The 13,366-nt window shown below is 49.8% G+C and overlaps 1 protein-coding gene across 2 annotated transcripts in view; it reads left to right on the top strand.

The window, feature by feature from the left end:
• Positions 1-13,366, top strand: part of ZC3H3 (zinc finger CCCH-type containing 3) — a 127,253-nt gene that overhangs the window by 109,304 nt on the left and 4,583 nt on the right. For both annotated transcript variants that reach the window (XM_066567024.1, XM_066567016.1), the window contains exons 10-11: positions 6,617-6,795; positions 8,360-8,568. In XM_066567024.1, coding sequence (XP_066423121.1) covers positions 6,617-6,795; positions 8,360-8,568 — 388 coding nt within the window. The remainder of the gene's footprint in view (positions 1-6,616; positions 6,796-8,359; positions 8,569-13,366) is intronic.

The raw sequence follows: 13,366 nt of genomic DNA, 5'->3' as shown, positions 1-13,366 counted from the left end.
TCATCAGTAGTGTCCAGGATGGATTTGAGCTGGCTGAAATCTCTCCAGGTTCATCCCATTGGTTTACTGGGGATATTGAGTCCTTGTCCACATCCTCTAGCAACGAATGCTGCTGATAATGAATGATAAATCCCAGTTGTGGCAATGGGATCTTCCCTTTGGAAGCACTTTGTAGCCTTCAGAAGAGGTTTAAAACCGATCAGGATTCTTCCATGGCCAATCCTATCTTCGTATCTCTATGGAAATCTTGTGGGTTTCCAGTTGTATCTCTTGGTTTGTAATGGGATAATGAGGGTTCTTATTGCCTCTTTAATTTAACTGTAGCATCTCCAATGGAATTCTGATCCTTACATTAAAGATGGGGCTTATCAGGATGCACTGGAACTGTTTAATAGCCTGGGATTGTTGATAACAGCACCAAGATAAATCCCAGGCTGAGATTTTCTCTTTCTTACACTTTAATATCTTTGTAGAAGGAGGTGGGGCACAAAATGTGTAAATTGGGAAGTTTGGGAGTAGAGCAGCCACAGAATCACAGCTCTAAAGTGGGAGTGTAGTGATGAGGCAGAGACTTCCTGGTTTCAACCTGAACTTCTGTAGAGATGAACACAAAACCTGGCAGATTGGGGTTTCGCTTCTTGTCTGGAATCTCCCCTTGATCTGATCTGTTCTCTGTCAGAAAATCCCCACATCCTGTGAACAGTGGGTGATTCCCAGGGTCACAGAATGGCTCAGGTTGGAAGGGACCACAATGGGGCATCTGGTCCAAGCAGGGACATCCCAGAGCACATGGATTGTGTCCAGAGGGCTCTGGAATATCTCCACTGAGGGAGACTCCATGCCCTTCTCTGATCTCTGCTCAGGGCTTGGTCACTGCTCAAGGGAAGAAGTTCTGCCTCATGTCCAGGTGGAATTTCCTGGGATCAGTCCCTGCTGTTCCTCTTGTGCCATTGCTGGGCCCCACAGAGCAGAGCCTGGGCCCTGCTCTGAGCTCTCCCTGCAGACAGGGACAGACAGGGACAGACAGGGATGAGGTCCCCTCTCAGCTGTGTCTCCTCTTGAGGCTGAACAGCCCCAGCTCCCTCAGCCTTTCCTTGGCAGAGATGCTCCAGACCCTTCATCATCCTTGTCCTCCTCTGGAGCTGCTCCAGGAGCTCCATGTCTCCAGCGCTGGACAGAGCACTCCAGATGTGCCCCATCTGTGCTGAGGAGAGGGGCAGCATCACCTCCCTCAACTTGCTCTTCCTAATGCACCACAGGATCCCATTGGTGGTGCCCTGAGCCACCTGGAACCAGGCATGTGGTGGAGCCCCAGGATCCCTAATGGAAATGACACCATTGGGAATGTCCAGTGAGTGTCTGCCTCACTGCACACCCAGCAGTGATGATTTGGGGTTGGGAATTACCATTGATGGGTAGACCATGTGAAAGTGGCTCTGTTGTAGCTTTAGTGTGGGATGGATGGGATCGTGGAGGTAGGTCCCTGATGGAAATGGGGTTCCTCAAAGCATTTGAGGGGATGGTTGAATTCCATAGGCATTGCCACAGAAGGATGAATGCCAGGTTCAGAATTCACCTTCTGGATGTGCAAAAAGTCAATGACTCCATTTCCAGTGGAAACCAGTGACAGATGGTGGCCCTCAAGGGTCTGTACTGGCACCAATGCTAATTAATGCCTTCATTAATGACATAATGGGATTGGGTGCCCCCTTGGCAAGTTTGCAGATGACACCAAGTGGGTGTTCTCGTTGTTTCACAGAATCCTGGGATTGCAGACTGGTTTGGGTTGGAAGAGGCCTTAAAGAGCTTCCAGTTCCAACCTCCTGCCATGAGCAGGGATTCCCTCCTGTCTCCTTTGCTGCCTCTTAAATATGATTTTCCCAATGATTTTCAAAACACCATCTTTGTCTTCTCCAGCTTGAGAGGTATTTTAGCTCAAATGTTGTTTTATTTCCTGAAAATACCAAATGAGAGGGTTTATGGATTTGCAGTGGATTCTGGAGAGCTTTTAGATCCCAAATTCCTCTGATCATTTGGAGATGACCATCAGGAGTCATCCCTTCACTACAGGCATTTTGCTGGGCAAACTGTTTTGAGGGCAGAAACTTGTTTTGGAGCAAATTCCTTCAGATAACCACATAGGTTAAATTTCTCCATCATTATTCCAGTCTGGATGATGTTTGGATGTATTGTCCTCCAGGTTTTAATGACAGGGAGCTGAGATTTTTTTTTTTAAGGCTGTTTCCATCTGCACCCAATTATAAAAAAGCAATCGGAAAAAAGCCATTTACTGGCTGTCACTTCGGAGCGGCATCAAAACAGCTCCAGCACCTCCAGCCATCACATCCCAACAACCACTTAGACGGACATTAAAACAGCCTGACATCCATCCAGTCCATTAATCCCACTGCTTGGCCATGGGGATACCTGGAATAGCTTCGGCAAAAGCTGCATGGATGCTCAAGAGGGCTTTAAAAAGTAGGGAACAGTGGAGTTGAGGCAGTTGAGTTTTGGGGATTTTAATGCTCCCCTTCCCCTGAAGGTCTGGTTGGTGGGATTTGTGTCTGTCATGATGAATAGAGGGATGGACATAGATCCCAATGAGATGGCAAGAGTGCTTCAGCACTTCGTCATCTCTTCACAGAATCACTGAATGTTTTGAGTTGGAAGGGACCCACAAGGATCATCAAAGTCCAGCCCTTGTCACCTGCTGTCCTGCAGCACTGGGAAAGGATTAAGCCTGGAGATACTTGAGAAGTTCAACCTGGCCAAACTGCTGCCCAGGAGCCAGGAATGGGAGGCTGGGTGGGATCTCTCCTCCCCACCCCATACGGTCAGTGGGTTGGTTGTTGGTTGGCCCAGTGACCCAGCTTCACCTTCCTCCCACCCTCCATCCCCTCCTGCCAAGCTTATTCATGGAAAATGTTCATTAACATCATTCCCAAGACTGAGCCAGGACTTTCCACCAGTTGCTGCCTCCTCCTTTGCCAGCTTCATGCTAAAGAAGGCTGGGCTCTGCAAATCTCCTCATCCCTGTCTCACTCCTGGAGCACACTGGGCTCCGTTGGACCATTTAAGGCCTTGTGGATGCTTGACAGCACCTGGAATTTCACCCAAGGCTGTCCTGGCAGCCAAGGAGGAGTCCTGGATATGAGATCTGCCAGCTGGGCACCATCCCAACCCTGGGCACCATTGCTGGACAGGCTGTGGGGGGAACCCCACAGCGGGGAGACTGGGACTGGGACATGCCCATGGGGATGTTGGTGAGGAGCCAGAGTGGGGTGAGATTCCTCCCTGCGGCTTTTTAGGGATTCTCTGGGGTTTTCTCATCTCTCCGGTGGAAGGGACCAGAGTTTTTTCCCTTTTTATGGCCCAACCTGTGGTCTGGCGGGGGTCCCGGGGGGGTATAATTAGCCACCCCAACAGGTGTCAGGGATCAGATGACCCCCAGCACCACCCCACAGCCCCGCTCGGCTTCACCCCAGCTGACGCATGGCCGGCAGCAAAATTCCCTGTGGAAACCCAGCCCTGGCACGTCGGATCTGGCAGGAGCAGGAGAGCTACTGTAAATAAACAGAAGGGGCTTTTCCAGCCTCCAGAGGCAATTCCAGCCTCACCAGCCCAGCTGTGGGACAGCGAGGATGGATGGGGCCTTGCGGAAGAAGGGACGGAGTGCTGGGAACGGTGTGGAAAAGCCATTAGAAACCCGAGCTGGGGAAGCAGCCCCGGGATTAGTCGCACACGGTTTGTTTTCTTTATTAAGTATCTTTTTACCATGGAGCCAATAAACATGGGCTGCTCCAAGGATTCACTTGGAGGCTGGGGCTGGGTGGAGCACTGGGGACATGGCACATCCTGATCCCGGTGCCCAGTCGGGATCATGGCACTGTCCCACCCCGTAATTGGTGCCCTGCTGGGAAGGAACAGTCTTGGCCTTTTCCCAAAATAGCATAATTCCTCGATGTAGCAGGGATGCATCCATGTGGCTTTTTGAGGTCAGGGCTCTTTTTTTCCTGCTCTTCTTCTTTTCAAGTCGATTTTGTGCTGGAAACCCCTTTACAGAAGAGGATTTCAGATCCTTTTCAGGGATCATGCAGGGCAGAGACAGAATTTGGACTTGATGATCCTTGGGAGTCCCTTTCAACTCAGGATATTCTGTGATTCCAGGCACTGTGGATGGTCAGACCAGGACCTGGCACCAAGGCCCATCCCACAATCTTGTGCTCCACTGGGATTGTCCCTTCCAGGTGGGCTTGGAAGGTCTGCCCGTGCATTCATCCCAGTCTTCAATCCCTAATAGGGTGTTCCTTTATTTTTTTCTCTTCTCTAATTTTGTCCCATTTATTTTAAAAGAGGTTACCAGGTTGAGGGATTCGCTTTTCTGCTTGCTAATATTTTGGGAGAAATTCCTGTGTTTGAATTCCTGTCTGGTTGCTGCCTTTTCCAAATGTTTCTCTTTGGTCCAGAATGTATCCTGTCTGCAGGTAAAATGAGGAAATGAAGAAAATATCTTGTGGAATGAGAAAATGAAGAAAATACCTTGTGGAGACAGTCTGGGAGAGCTGGGAATGTCCAGCCTAGAGACAAGAAGGTTCCAGAGGGACCTTAGAGTCTCTGCCAGTGTCTAAATGGGCTCCAAGAGAGCTGTAGAGGGACTTCGGATGAGGGATGGAGTACCAGGAAAAGGGACAATGGTTTCCCACTGCCAGAGGGCAGGGTTAGATGCGATATTGGGAAGAAATCCTTCCCTGTGAGGGTGATGAGGCACTGGCACCGGTTTCCTATAGAAGCTGTGGCTGCCCCATCCCTGGAAGTGCCCAAGGCCAGGTTGGACAGCGCTGGAAGCAAAATCTGGGATAGGGAAGGTGTTCCTGCCCATGACAGGGGGGTGGAACAAGATGATTTCTAAGTCCCTTCCAACCCGAAGCATTCCACATTCCTATAAAACACAGGATCTGGGAGTAATGGCAAAGCCAGGCACTGTTCAGACCCAACTCTACTTCCAGGTTGCCCGTTGGTTGTAGAGTTACTTCCCATTCCAGCTCCTTGAAATAAGAGGTGCAAAATCATAGGAGTGGGAGTTTTAAATGTCTTTTTTATGGAAAAGCAGCACTATCACTGAGCTGTCCCCCACATTGAGCCCATATCCGTGTGTCCATGTGGATCCCAGCCCCCCTGCTGCTCAGCACCATCCCCAGCCTCCAGCACACGAGCTCCTTGCTCCGCCACCGACTTCAGCGCTCAGCCTCGGGTGATGGAGCTGCCAAATCCTTCTGCTTTTCAAGGAGAGAGCTCGGCAGGAATCCTGCTTAATCCCAAAGGTCAGCACGGGGAGCTGCTCCTCTGTCCCCAAAGTAAAGTTGCATTAAAAGGGCAGGAACTGACCTCCATCCCCCATTGTCAGCAGAATAGATTTTTATAAGCAAGCCAGAACGGTGGTGTTGAAACCCTCCCTGTGTTTATTTCCCCATGGATTTATCTCATTTTCCCCAAAATCTGAGTGTCTGTAGCATGAAGGAATGGGATGCTTGGGCATCCGAATGTGGAAGGACCCACATTTCTCCTGCAGGTCTACAAGGGAATGGATCTTGGAGTTGGGAATTTTTGGTTGTGCCACGTGTGTTGGGTTGTCTCTCCATGGATGTCACAATGTGATGCAAAAGCCAAACTGGTTAGGATGGAGCATCCTGGGTGGGAGTGGGTCCACATGGGACTAAGAAGGGCCCAGGACTTGCTCCCACCTTTCATCCCTTGGGATATGCTGGGATGAGCTCTCTGGATTGCTGGGAACAGAGATTAGAGAGAGTCTGTTCTTTTTCCTTCCTCCCACCTTCATTCCCAAGAACCCAGATAGAAATCCCAGCTGAAGGCATCTCCTCTTCCCTGCCTGCCTTTCCCACTGCCTTTCCCACTGCCAAAAAGTGCCATTTCCCAGCAGAAAACCTTGTGGGAAAGCTCTGGGACACTGATGACACCTTGCTCTCACCAGAACCACTGCTGGGAGCTGCCAAAATCCAGAGCTGGGAGTGCAGGAGCATTTTTAGGGATGAACATCTCAATGCTGCTATTTTAACAGCCCCATTCCATGGGCACACTGAGCTTCCCTGGATGGGGAGCATCAACCAAGCCTTGGGAAGAGCAGGTTGAGCTCCAGCCCTCATCCATCCTCCTCAGAAAGCTGGTCCAGGCAGCAATCCTTTGGGATAAGTCCTAAAAGGATTTTGTTCCAGCTCTTTCCTGCTCTTTCCCAAGTCCCAAGCATGTCTGGGACAATAAAATCCTGTGTTGTCTCCAAAACCAGCTTCTCCAGCCCAAATAACCTCCTTGGGACTTCTTCAGGGGTAAATCACTGCTGTTAAGGCTTTGGTGGTTTGAATCCATAAAATCAAGCACTTGGAAAACCGTGGGCAGGTGTGGAACGTACCAGATTAGAATATTATTTTTAGTAGTATTTTTTCTTGGAATATTGTTTTGATATGGAGAAGGAAACACTGACACATCCCTCTCTCCCTTTAGCAAGGTGTTGGTGCCACCTGAAGGAGCTCAGCTGTGGATTCCTGTGCTCCCACAGGGTTTTCTCTGCCTTTTCCAACTCTGCTTCCTCTTTCCTTGGTAGTGCAAGAAGAAGCACACGCTGGTTTGTCCCGACTTTGCCAAGAAAGGAGTCTGCCCCAAGGGTGCCCGGTGCAAACTCCTGCACCCCCAGAAGAGACGTCACCCACAGCAGGTTGGAGGTGATGGAGACCACAACAATCCCCCTTCCAAGTGGAGACGGATCCAGGAGGCATCAGGGAGGTAGGAGAGAGCTCATTTTGCTTCATTTAACAGTTTTCTTTCCAACCTGCTCCATATTTTTCCTCTTCCAGGCATGTTCTGTCTGTATCCCGGTTTATTTTAAGATGCATTGGTGTGGGTCACTGTGGTGTTTTCTGATGGAGCCACCTCTGGGATGGGCAGTGTCCATACTTGAGGAAGAGCTGATGGAAAGAGGGAATTCACACTTAGGAATGTGCCATCCAGGGCTTTAGCACCTCCAGGAACCCTTGAGGCTTTTGTAGACCTTCCTCTTGGAGATGGAGGAGTCCTGATCGAGAGTCCACTGCTGAAAGTGGGTCCAGGTTATTCATAGTTATGTGGGAAACTGGAAAACATCATCCCTCTTACTTACATCCATGTTGGAGAGCAGAGCTGAGCCCTCTCCATGGCATGGAGGGGCTGGAGAATCAGAAATGGGGATGGACATGGAGATAAGAGGCTTTGGAAAAGTTTAGTGCTGAGCTGGGCCCTTGGTTAATCCTTGGAAGCTCTCTCAGCTCTTCCTGATGTTTTTGGGTGCTGGGATGGAGCCACAGGCTGATGATGGATGTGTCCATCCTCATCCTCATCCTCACAGGGAGATGGATTTTCCTGAGCTTGGCACACCCTCTGCCCTCACTCTCAAGTCCTGTGTGCAGGACAACAACATCCCAATAGAATTAAAACTAAAGCCAAATGGAAATTTGGCTTTAAAAGCCAAAATCTCCAAGTTCTGCTCAGTGGGAGGAGGAAGAATGGATTTGGGTGTGTGGCTTCTCCATGGCTTTTTGCAGTGGGAGATGGTAGTGAAGGTGGGATGGAAAGGGAGGGACATGGGAGCTTTGCCAGGCTGGTCCATGCTCCTGGAATCCTCCATGGTCTGGGCCTGGGCCTCATCCTGGCCCTGCCTTGTAAGGTAGCAGAGGGGGACGAGCAGCTCCGCGGGTTCTCCGAACTTATCCCTGGTGACAGAAGAGCCTTGGAATGACACCCAGCTCACGTTCCCGGTGTGAACGAGGTGTAAAATAGCTCCTTGCTCTTTTTAGGGAAGGAGGAATGAGTGCAGGCCTGCCTGGTTGGGAGGCTCCTGGCATCCTCCGCTGGGAAGGGAGCACGCCCCAGCTTGGAAGCTGCTCCAGAGGGTTTTTTTTTCCTTTATTGGCACCGTCATGGGAGATGTCAAAGGAGCTGGAGTGTCAAGTTAGCTTGGAAGAGAGTGGCAGGGCTGGGAATGAGCCAAGCCCAGCAGGACACCTCCAAGCCATCCCAGATCCCCACGCCTTCCATCTCCCCTTCCCTCTGCTTGATCACAAACAGGAGCTCAGCACCTCCACAAGAAACTGAGGAGCTGGGAACCTTGCAGGGAAGTGCACGACAGGGAATCCAGGTGGGGAGGGGGAAACTCCGGCTGAATCTGTGCTGGCTCCAGGGAAATCAGGGATACAGCATGGCCTTGGATGGGGACCTGGGAGCTCCAAGCTTCTTCCATTGCACATGATGCCCTGTCCAGCATTCCCAAGTGGGATTGTTTTACTTTTCCTTATTGTTTTTCCCATTCCTGCAGGAATGATCCAGCTCAGCTCCAGGATGATGGGGAAATTCCTGGACCCTCCAGTGCAGAGCAAGAGGTGAAGTTTTGGAAAGAGGAGGAGCCCAAGCCAAGTAGCTGCCTGCAAAAGCTGCCATCCTTCATCTCCCTCCGATCCCCAGAATCTCCTGGTTCCCTGGGCTGCAAAGAGGAGGGGGATGAGGACGAGCCAGAGGATGAACCAGGTAGGAATCACATCCTCTGCTTGGAGCTGCTCTGGTTTTCCAAGAAAAAAAAAGTTATTCTCTGTTGTTCTCCATGGGTTTTGATGGGATCCATGTTCTTTGTGAGTCACCAAACCAGTTAAGACTGGGAGTCCAAACTGGGATGGCAGTCAGGATTCCCATCTGGGCACAAATCCTTGTGTCTGTTCCCAAAATTGTGTGTCAGGACTTTGTCCCCTTATTTTATCAGCTCCTTCCTTATCCTGTAAATTATCCAATGATGAATCTGGTCTCATTTCCATGATGGAATCACATCACTGCCCTATAGAGAAGGTGTTTAATGGGATGCAAGGATACTCTGCCTCTGGAGGACCTCTGGACCATCCATCACACCTGTTTCCCAGCAGGAAATAGCTTGGAAGTTTCCAAAAAAAAAAAACCATTCCAATGGGAGGTGGGGCGGAGTGTTTGCAGGTTGGAAATTTGAAGGAAGAGCTGTTAGTATGAGATTATTCACTTCGGAAGTCAGTAAAATTTTTGGAAAATGTGGTTTAAGATGAGCAGAACTTTTTAGGAATTCTGCCACATGAGAGCAAGCAGCTTCTGCTTCTCCAGTGTTCTCCTTGGTTCCTCCTCTCCTCTTTCAGCTCTTCCATGGGAAAATCCCTAAAGGGATGGGATTTTGGGGTGCTCCAGGGATGTACCCCCAGCAGCAGAGGTGATGGAGATGGTGAGGCCGGGATTGTGCCTGATTCTTCCCAGCTCTGAGTGGGAGGTTTTTGGCTGGTTGATGCTCCACATTTCCCTTTTCCTCTCCCATCCTTCTCTGGAGAGATGTGCAGCTTCATCTCAGAGCACCATCCAGGAATGGGCTCAGAAATCACAATATTTTGTGGGAGTAACAATGAAATTCCCGTTGCCAGCTCTGCTGGCACAAGATTTGGTTCAGTGTGAGCCTTTCCCATCTTTGATCCCTGCTTTCCATGCAGCCGGAGCAGGATCCCACTGGGGTAAGGGATGAATTCCGTTGCAAAAGCCAGGCTGAAGCATTTACAGGATCATCCATAAGGATCTGCGAGGCTGTGCCTGGCTCAGCCACTTCAAGCCAGGGAGGGCTGACATGCCTTAATGCTGTCGGAAGGAGAATTCCCAGGATTAGCAACATATTCCCGAAGTCAGAGATGAGCGCGGGTGCTGTTGAGCCACAGTGTGGTGGACACAGCGAGGGGACCATCCCAGCTGGGAATATTCCTCTCCACAACACGGAGTGAAACACTCAGCTTCCCTTTCCAGGGATTTCTTCTCCCCTTCTTCCTCTTCCTTAGCCCTGGTTCAACTCCTTTGTGATCTCAGGAAGTATTCCCAAAGCAGCAGCTTAACCAGGATTTTTGTCTCCATGATGAAGTTGGAACAATTCATTAATGGACAAGAAGACTGTTAAAATGCCTTGGAATACACTTGGCAGCCAGGAGTAACTCAGGAGCAAGGGCATCCTTTTCTTCTTAATTCTAGTGTGTGCATACAAGGGAGGATGATTTCCAGGCGTTTTGGGTGGGAGGATGAGGAGGAGGAGCTGGTTCATTTGGAAATGTTATCAGGAAGGCTGGGTGAAGCTGGCAGCTACGAGATCTGGGCACTCATCCCTCTGTGCTCCTTTGCCCAGGGAGGCTCATGGAATTGGGAAAACAGATCCTGGAGGATCCATTAGAAAGGAAAACCAAAGAAATTGCAGATGGCTGTAAAATCATCTGATGATGAAGCAATTTTCCCGGCCAAAGAGATGACGTGCCGAGTCTGGACATGGGAATGTTGATCCATGGGTTTTGCCCATCCTTGGGTTTCATCTTAATCCCAGCCAAGGGATTTCAGGGCACAGCAGCCCCCGGAAACACCCAAATCCAATGGGATAAGAGGAGCCCTGGCCACCATCCTAAGAGAACATGGGACTGATGCTTCTAAAGGACCAAATGCTTTGTGGTGGCCACGTCACTTGGACTGGACTCCATGATCCTTGTGGATCCCTTCCAATATTCCTGTATTCCTTCAGAATATTTGTTGATCCTGAGATTGAGTTTGGAGCTGAGAGGGTGGTCAGGATGAGTCCTTGCGTAGCTCTCTTCCTCCAGGAAATAGCTGGAGTCTGTGGTGGGATTTGGGGGTGGGATCTGGGCAGCTGTGCCAGCGATAACATTGGGTTTGTGCTTGTGAAGCCTGAAGTTGACACACAAATTATGGGGATGGTAAATAAGGAGGAGGACAGGTTGTCATTAAGGAATGAGATTAATTCCTTGGTTAAACGGTCACAATTGGAGAAAATGCCCTTTTAATCCTGGGAAATGCAAGAGGAACGAGTAAAAACACGGGAGGGGCAGGGAGGGAGTTTGGAGATGACCTTTAAGGACCAGCGTGGGCAACAGCATGAGCTTGCAGGGTCTCAGTGGGGGTCTGGGTTCAGGATATAGGGAAAGGGGACTGGAAAGGAGGGATGTGTTTTGCGTGCATGGAGCAGAGCCACTGGCGTGTTCCCAACCCTCCAGAGGAGCCTGGAAATCGGGGTTGGAAGAGTGATTTGTTGACAAGGTAGTGATTGGGTAAAGGTTGATCTCGGAGGTCTTTTCCAATCGAAATGATTCTGGGATTCTGTAATTTGAGGGAGCTGGTACTTTCCAAGCATCCTCCAAAAAGCCAATCCGTGCAGCACAGGGACAGCCAACTGCTCCCAGCTGAGCATCCCAAATGGGAAGAGTGGGTTTGGTGGCATCCCATCCTTCACCTTGTGTTATCCACCCAGGAGCATGGAGCTGGAGGGAGAACAGGCTTCCCTGCCCCTCCAACTCCTGTTTTCCAGGTAATGGGCTTTTCCATATTTCACCTTCCAGTTAAATCGCCTGTGCTGGAGCCTAACTGGCCTCCTTGCGCTAATTGCACCAATGCAAACCATTCCAATCGAGTGCTAATTTAATTAGAAAGCACCCATTTTAGTTAATTTGTTCGAGAAGATCACTGCAAACTCCTGGAGAGAACAGATGTTCCCCTCTCCCCCGATGAACATTCTGGGCTTTGTAAATGGCTCCACTCAGCCTTGTTTAGGAGAGAAAAGAGGATTTTATAGCCGCAAACGACCCTTTCTGTAAACATTTTACAGCTCTCTGCACGTTTGAGTGACGATAAACCCCGAGCAGCTCGGCGGGCTGCAAATTTGGGACCATACGGCCGTCATTTTATTGTCATATTTCACGGTCGTAACGTTAATGGAAGATGCTCGCTCCAGTCTTTTTTAACGGCTCCGCTGAGCACGCTCAACCGCCTCGGCTTCCGAGGAATTCGGGGAGGTGTGGCGGCGGCTTCTGGGTTTGTTTACGGCTTCTACTTCAGGAGGGATAAGTTTGGGAATTTTGTGGGTTTTCGCCTCTTTCATCACTGTGGTTGAGATGACCCCAGCACGGAACTGCTGCTGTCCCCGCTGCCTTGGTGGCGGGGCTTGATCCAACCAATCCCAGCTCCAGGAATCTGAGAATTGGAGAATATCTCAGTTTAGAAGGGACTGTCAAGTCCAACTCCTGGTCCTGCACAGGACAATCCCAATTTAATTTGGGACATATCCAGTGCTGCTGCTTTCCATGTGGATGTGGCAGTCCCCCTTGGGTCCCATGGGATCTTCATTGCCTTCAGCATCTCCTTTGGTGCTTCTTCTGCCAGCAGATCATTGCTCCAGAACTTTTTTTGGTAGCCGAGGCAACCAAGCCTTTGATCAGTTGAGTCAGTGGCAGAAGATGCCCTGGAGCTTTCCCTGCATGGTTGCGGTTGGAGGGCTTGTGCATGAGGGAATTGTCCTGGAATAACAGGAGCTGGCATCACTTTGACCCCAGCAGGACTTGGTGCAGTTTGTTCCTTTTGGGAGGAAGCAATGGGGATAAAATACAGGGAACTGGTTTGTCTGTGTGGTCACAAACATCTCCAGGGTGGTGAGGCCTTGACACAGGTTTTCCAGAGAAGTTGTGGATGCCTCATGCCTGGACGTGTTCAAGGCCAGTTTGGATGAGGCTTGGAGCAACCCGGACTAGTGGAAGATGTCCCTGCCCATGGGAATTGGTCCTTAAGGTCCCTTCCAACACAAACCCTTTTAGGATTCCATGAAAAAATGGGCAAAAAATCAATATGGAAGAAAATTACTGCAGTTTCTGGTAAAGGAGTGAGACTTGGTAGGTCCTAAATTGGACACTTTGCAATGAGGAAATTAAATCACAGTGAAGTTTCTAACTTTGGGAGCTACTCAGGGCCACCAGGACATGAGGAGGGATCACAGAATCATTAAGGTTGGAAAAGACCTCTAAGATCATCAAGTTCAACTTGTGACCAATCCTCACTTTGTCACCAGACCAGAGCCCTGAGTGCCACATCCAGTCAATCCTTGGACATCTCCAGGGACAGGGAGTCCAAACCTCCCTGGACAGCCCCTTCCAATGTCTGGCAACCCTTTTCCATGAAGAAATTTGATGGATCCATGTTGTCCTGCTTGAGGGATGGGTGCATTTAGACTCAGTTTTTAGGGTCTCATTCACGTGTGGCAGAAGGTTGGGGTGGAAGAGCAGCAGGATGAGTTTCTAGTGCAGGTTGTCACCACATGGATTCAGTGCAGGATGGAGCCAAGGAGATCCAACCCTCCCCATATGCTTTTTCCACATGAAAAACCATGTGGAAATGAGAAATTTGTGAGAAATTCTGGGATGCAGCCCTTGCTGCTGGGCTTTCCACCCCATCTTCTGTTGTCAAGTTTTATTTAATTAAAAAAAAATTTTAAAAAAATATATAAAGGCAT

This window comes from Molothrus aeneus, chromosome 1 (genome assembly GCF_037042795.1).
Source record: "Molothrus aeneus isolate 106 chromosome 1, BPBGC_Maene_1.0, whole genome shotgun sequence".
Lineage (NCBI taxonomy): Eukaryota > Metazoa > Chordata > Aves > Passeriformes > Icteridae > Molothrus > Molothrus aeneus.
Note: the sequence above shows the minus strand (reverse complement) of the source record. Positions and strands in the feature narration are given on the sequence as shown.